The sequence below is a fragment of the Acanthisitta chloris genome, unplaced genomic scaffold (assembly GCF_000695815.1).
Source record: "Acanthisitta chloris isolate BGI_N310 unplaced genomic scaffold, ASM69581v1 scaffold21681, whole genome shotgun sequence".
Classification (NCBI taxonomy): domain Eukaryota; kingdom Metazoa; phylum Chordata; class Aves; order Passeriformes; family Acanthisittidae; genus Acanthisitta; species Acanthisitta chloris.
In genome coordinates, this window is record NW_008655713.1 from 1 (window position 1) to 6,810 (window position 6,810).

A 6,810-nucleotide genomic window follows, 5' to 3' on the forward strand; every position below is an offset into this window, starting at 1 on the left:
GCGGCACGGGCGGCCTGAGTGAGGGACGGGCGGGGACTGTAGCGCTCCTCCCCGCGTTTCCCCCGGCATTTCTCCCCGTGTTTCCCCCTGCGTTTCCCGGCGCTCCCTCTGTCTGAGAGACACTCATCGGACCGGAGCAGCGGTATCGGCCCTGGGCGCGGTTCACCGCCCTATTCCTCTGGAATCTCCCACAAGGCCGCGGTGAGTGAGGGAAAGTCCCTAGGGCTGAGGGGGAGTCGTTCTCGAAGCGTTTCGGTTGGGGTCTGTGTAAACCTACGGCGCTGAGGGCTGACCCCAGCGCGGTGCTGGTCGTGCTGAGGTGTATCTTGGCACAGCTGCAGACGGGAGGGAATCCCCTGAGCCTGCCTGAGCCTTGGTGTTAACTTCTCCTAACCTTTCCTCTTCTAAGGTGGCTCCGTCATGGATGACACCGTTGCTGAGTTTATCCGAAGAACTGTGTTAAAAGTCCCACGGGATGGAATCAAGGACGTGCTGCAGAAATGGGGTTTTCTCTCCGAAGCACAGCTGCAGACCCTGAACGTCTGTCAGACCAAGGACCACGTTGCTCAAGATGTTGTTCAGCTGTGTGAGGCAAGTCCTTTGGGATCTGGCAGTGATATACAGGATACGTGTTGAAGCACTACCAAAAGAACATTGCTTGGCCACAACACAGCAGCAAAGGGCAGTTTGTAGTCTGGAAGATGTAAAGCTGAGCTGGTAATACCATCAGTTTTGTCTGATTGATAGGAGTGTGGAATTGACCCATACTAAGTATGCAGGTACATGTTTTGAGCTCACCAGGTAGCTAAAGCTCAGTGAGTTACATCTTCAAAGTGAGTTACATCTTCAAAAATGGGTGTATGTCTAAATTGTGAAATAAAGGCATTGACTGGGATGTCTAGTCATTATATAGTGCTGATTTAAATCTATTTAGTATGGGTAATGACAGTGCTAGTTTATGTTTTTAAGACTTTCCAGTTTTATTTTTTAAACTTCCTTGGCCAGAACTACTTCTGTTCAGTGTACTGTAAGCAAAAAAGAATTCTCTAAGTCTTATTTTGCTCTACCAGGAATCCTTATACATACCAGAAGTCTTTATAGTGTCATAACTGAGATAGATACCATTATTATTGATATATTTTAAATTCTATAGCTTTTTCTCTCATTCTCTTTGAATTTCGTACTCAGAAATGAATCACCTGGAGTGTAGATCAAACTGCAGGAAAGAAGCTAATAAGTTCTTCCCTGTAAGATACCAAATATCTTATTTTAAAATAGCTTTTGTTTCTGAAACATTTGTGTCTGTAACAAGTTGTGTCATGAAGTTTCATAAAAATCTCTTCATACTGTACAGGTTAAATAAGGAGAAACCAAACACTTTAAAACACTTAACAGTGAAATACTTGTCAGTGTTGCATTATGCCATGAATACCCATTAATTGTGCTTTCTAATTGCTTGTACATCTAACTGTAAGGACAATGTTCTTGCTGCCTCACACAGGGGAAGACTTAAACCTTGCTGAAATAGTTTTCATGATTGATTTCTTAAAACTGTTGTGTGCACCCTGGGACCAGGTGTGGTGTCTTTGAGGAGGGAGTGTGTGCTGAGGGCTTCAGTGCAGTGTGATTTAAGTGATCAATACTGAGATGTTTTGGTTGCTAAACAGTGTGACAAAGCATTCTGGACCTGCAGTTCACCATGCACTGTTGTTCTTTCTAGGAAAATTCTGCAGATATACAGCAAGCAGCAGTTCTAGATATCATTTGTAAGTAAAAAATGAATTAAAATAGGATATTTATTTTTTTCTGAGTAACTTGATAATACCTTTAATTACACAGTGATTACCCTAGTGCAGTACAGATGCGTTTGGTGTGAGCAGATCACGTTTTAGGTGATGAGTCTTATTGAATAGAGCTCAAGGGCTCAAACTCAACAAAAGCATATTTGCTTCTTCAAGGTCTGAATAGATGTGAACTGTGGTTCATATATACATGCAACGCCAGGCTGGATGAAGCTTTGAACAACCTGCTCTAGTGGGGAGGTGTCCCAGCCCAGGTTAGGGGGTTGGGACTAGATAATCTCGCAGGTCCATTCCAACCCCTAAAATTCTATAACTCTATACACCTGTGTCATGCCCAGCACACAGTTATAAATACAGAGAGATAGGCTGGACTCTAGTACACACCAAAGTCAGTAATTCCGTGTTCCAGCAGCAAGTAGTGACATAGGTGAAATTATCGGCAAATACTCCAGTTGGAACTCTTAACTCCAATATTAGTTCACAACTGAATTATATAATAGTTTAAATTTCAAGTATTCTTTTAGCACTCTAGAGGTCTCACATTTGAGTTTTGGTCACTTTAGGTAGAACTCTTTCTTAAATACTGAACCTCAGAGATGCCCTTTATTAGCTGCTCACTGAACTACAAAAGAACTTCCAATCCCTTTTAATAAAAAGCTATTTTGCTTTTATGTTTACCATGAGAACGCTGAAAAAGTCACTAATTCTGTTAGCAGAAGTTACCTTTTTTTTTGAAGCAACCTGTTTGTAAAAGCATTGTAAAACTGTTTCTCTAATGGCTATATGATAATACACTTACGTTATTGAGTGATTCTTATTTTTCTTAGACACCCACGTCTATCAGAATAAAAGAAGGTGGAGTGTTTACCGGATGAAGAAAACGGGTAAGATGTTGTACCTGTACTTGCTGCAGTCCCACAGTTCTCAGCAACTTAGTGCTGTTCTGCCTCATATCCTACGTTTTAAACACAAATATAATCTAGTTCAGGATTTTTTCTGTGTGGGCATTTTTAGCTTCTTACTGCAGTGTAGTATGGATTTTTCAGTGGAGATATCTAATGTTTTTAGAATACTTTCCATCAACAAGCAATTATTAGAAATTAGCATTTCTAATATTAATATGTTAACCTTTTCTCTACATAGCAACAATGAGGGTCAGAATTAACACAGAGCTCTCTGTATGTGGCTGTGCAACTTAAGCTTTTTCTGCTTAGCTTTGTTTCAACAAAACTAAAACCATCTCTGAACTAGTCCCTGTACACACAATTCTTACTTCTGTTTTGGTGTTTTTCCTCTTGTAACAGGAGAAGAAGTGGAATATTTTGGCCTAACAGATTTCAAAAAGAATTTGGTGTTTTTCCTCTTGCAACAGGAGAAGAAGTGGAGTATTTTGGCCTAACAGATTTCAAAAAGAAATTCAAAAGCAGAATTTGGTCAGCCTTGAAAAATGTAAGAATAAATCCATTCTAAATTGGTTACACAGCTCTGGTGTCAATATGTTGTTTTCACAACTTTTACTTACAGTTTGTGTCAAAAATTAAATGGAATTATTCATTTGGGAATGGTAGGAACTACATGTGAAATAGTTAAAATGTATCGCATAGCTGTTCTAGCAGCTTCACAATTATGCTGGAGGGAAATAAAATGAAAGCTTGTCTTAAAATGTGACTGGCTTCAAGAAAGGCAGTGTGTTCATGCTTTCCAGCAGATCTTTGCCCTGTTTGAGTGTGTATGTTGCCCAGATAAGCTGATATTGCTTTGTGTGTTACTCAGTGACAACAGACAACAAAAATCATATCAAATGGATTATTAAGGGAGTAGCCACTAAACAGGTCAAGGAAATTCAGATATAACTTAGATTAATAGCAATATTGTATTCATTTCCTTTTAGTTCTGGTTTTGAAAGCGTATCTTGTGATGTCAGTGAGAACTTGGCTCTAGGGTTTCTTTACATTATAATGACTGAAAGGAGCACTGTCAATAGCAAAATGCAGTTTCTAGACTGCAGAAATGAGCATGGGAAGGAAAAAAGGGGGAAGGAAATTCTCGTCTCAGCTTTTTACTAAGCAATTTGCTTTAGCTCAGCAGCTTCATTTAGGCAAGGTAATGGAAAATGCCTCTGGCTAATTACCTGTGTCACTCCTTGACACCCAGTGCATTCCCACTGATAATGGGAGAGGGCAGCAAATACCAATCAGACTCAGCCAATCAGCTGCAGTTCACAACACTCTTATAATCAAGTTTGCAATATTTGTAAAAAAAAAAAAAAAGCACTAAAACTTGGCTTAATGTTGGTCCAGCAATTTAAATGGTTTATGCCCTAGTTAGACTGAGAGCTTGGTTACATCTGCCTCAGCCAAAAAGTGAGTCAATTTCATTTTTAAAAGGAAAATTTTCAGCTCAGTCACCCAGACTGAGTCAGGGTAGAAATAAGGAAACAAGGAGGAAATCTACAAGAATAGGAAAGGGAATCTTCAGATTTCTGATTCTGTATTCATGAGCAGTGATAGGTATAATATTCAGGTATAAAGTCACAAGTTGTTCAACAGTTTAGTTTCTCACAAAATGAGCATACTGGAATTATTGCCACTATTCCTCCATCTAAACAGATATCTTTGTGTATTGTTATCTTCCCCAAAAATATATCAAGGGTGTTTTTATTTTCACCCTTCAAAAGAAAATGTATATTAACAGGAAGAAAAGTAGCATTAGAGTTTTGGATGGTGATTCTTCTTTTTATCTGTTTGTGAGATTGTTTTTCTGTGGAAATTTGACTTAAGTACAATCTTGACCAAAATAGTGAGTTTTGTTTCTTATCTTATGTTTGGGCCTTGTGAGCACAGGGTTAAGAGATGACAAAATCTTTATGGACACCCAAACGTGCTGGTAAATCAAAGCTTTTCTTTTTGTATCAGGTCACTATCACCTTCAGAGAATATGAGGATAATGCAATCTGGATTAGAGTTGCCTGGGGAACACCACACACAAAGCCAAACCAGTACAAACCCACCTATGTTGTGTACCACTCACAGACTCCTTATGTCTTCATTTCTGCCTCACTGCTGAGGGGCAATTTGCCCCTGCTGTATCAGGTAGAGAACAAAACTGCATAGACCTTAACTTCACCACAGTCACCTAGAGCTGTAATTGTGTTAGTTTTTAAGAGGATAGATAAAGATTCTTCATTTAACATAACTTAGATATTGCATATATTTTTTCTTAGCTCATGATAAAGATGAGCCAAAAAACCAAATCTGATTGGTGCATCATGAATAAATTCAGTTTATTGGGATTTTTACGGACCTTGAATTGTTCTGATTACTTAACCAAGTGTTAGTGAGTGTTCAGTTGTCTCCTAGAAGTTGAAGAACATTGCATCAACACAGTTAACTTTAAGAACTAAACACATGACTTCATTGGAGAATGCGATTAATTAGTTTTAAAATATGTTTTCTGTCAACATGTCGTGGTCACTGTGGGTAGTCTTTCATTTTTACCTCTATTTAGCAAACTTCTGTAGTAGTAATTTAACTATTTTATTATTCTGTTTATTTGTCAGCTAATAAGGCTGCAAGGTTTATCTTGTTATTCCTGTGAATGCTTTCAACTGTTAACCTAAGCTTAATAAGTCTATGCAAGGGTTTTTTTCAGCCATGAGAATCCTAGTTAAAGGGCAGTTGCTTACCCTGAAACAAAACCATCACAATGTCTAGATATACTATACTTTTTACATATTATAAGCACAGTGATGATTAAGACTGATGTTAAAACAATTTCAATTTTTATTTTAAGGCCCTGATTGTTGCTTCCAACTACCATGAAATCCATGAAATGGAGCTTCGAGGTCATTCTTTAGACTCCCTGAAAGATATTGTGTTTAAGAGATATAGCCAGGTGAGCCACTGCACAGGTGAATCCTAAGATAAGTCTTGCTTTTTGTTACAGGCCTAGTTCTCACCCCCTAATGGGGGAACATTCACCTTTTCCAAGAGATCATCAAGTTAAAATAATATTGAGCTACTGATGTGCACAGACTTTGATGAAGGTAACATAACAATGGGGATGTAATTGCTTGGTATCCCAACTGTTCTTTATTATTGCTATTCCTGATGGCTAAACTCCAACCAAAACTTGTATGAACACTTCAGTCCTAGGATTTTTTAGCATAATTTTACTAGGCTACCTCAAGCCATGAGGCATGAGCTGAAGGCTGTTACACTGCTTATCCCTGGAAAACTTGTAAATAGGGAAATGTTCATCCTAGGATGGCCATTTTTTTCTTAAAATGTTTGGCTTTCTGACTTCTAGTAATGGTCATAAATTGGAAGAATGCTCACTTTCAGAATGAGAAGTAAAAAGAAAGTGGAAGTGAACTAAAAATCTTTTTGTCTCTTTCCATTTAGCATTTCCAAACGTGTTCTCCGACACTTGTACAAAGCACTGTAGAACCAGAAAGTGGTATGTATATCAGAAATTACTGCTGGCTTGTGAAATGAGATTCATAATAGGAAATGTAAATGTTAGCCCTGGTACTGGCAGTCACTGGGAGAGGTCAGTACTTCCCCATGACTGGCATTAGACACAGGTATGAAACCAAAAACACTCGATGCCTAGTATTTCCTTTCACATTAGCTTGGGTTTTTTTCTTAGTAAGAACTAAAAATATAAATTATGGAGACAACTACCTTATCAAGGTAGTGCAAGGTGCTGGGCCATTGCAATCCCAGGCACACCTACAGGTTGGGTGGGGAAGTAATTGAGACCAGCAGTGAGGAGAGAGACTCAGGTGTGATGGTGGATGAGAAGCTCACCATGAGCTGCAGTGTGAGCTTAGCCCAGAAAGCCAGTCAAATCATGGGCTGCATCTGAAGGAGTGTGGGCAGCAGGTCGAAAGAAGTGATTCTCCCCCTCTGCTCTCGTGAGACCCCACCTGGAATGCTGCACACAGTTCTGGTGCCCTCAGTGTAAGAAGGACGTGGAATTGTTGGAGCAAGTCCAGAGGAGGCCA

General features: G+C 39.3%; 1 protein-coding gene across 1 annotated transcript in view; it reads left to right on the forward strand.

The window, feature by feature from the left end:
• Positions 1-420: 420 nt before the first annotated feature.
• The window catches only part of CENPN (centromere protein N), an 8,257-nt gene continuing 1,867 nt past the window's right edge, over positions 421-6,810 (forward strand). The window contains exons 1-7 of the mRNA XM_009084042.1: positions 421-591; positions 1,721-1,766; positions 2,630-2,686; positions 3,175-3,251; positions 4,718-4,894; positions 5,595-5,696; positions 6,206-6,260. Coding sequence (XP_009082290.1) covers positions 421-591; positions 1,721-1,766; positions 2,630-2,686; positions 3,175-3,251; positions 4,718-4,894; positions 5,595-5,696; positions 6,206-6,260 — 685 coding nt within the window. The remainder of the gene's footprint in view (positions 592-1,720; positions 1,767-2,629; positions 2,687-3,174; positions 3,252-4,717; positions 4,895-5,594; positions 5,697-6,205; positions 6,261-6,810) is intronic.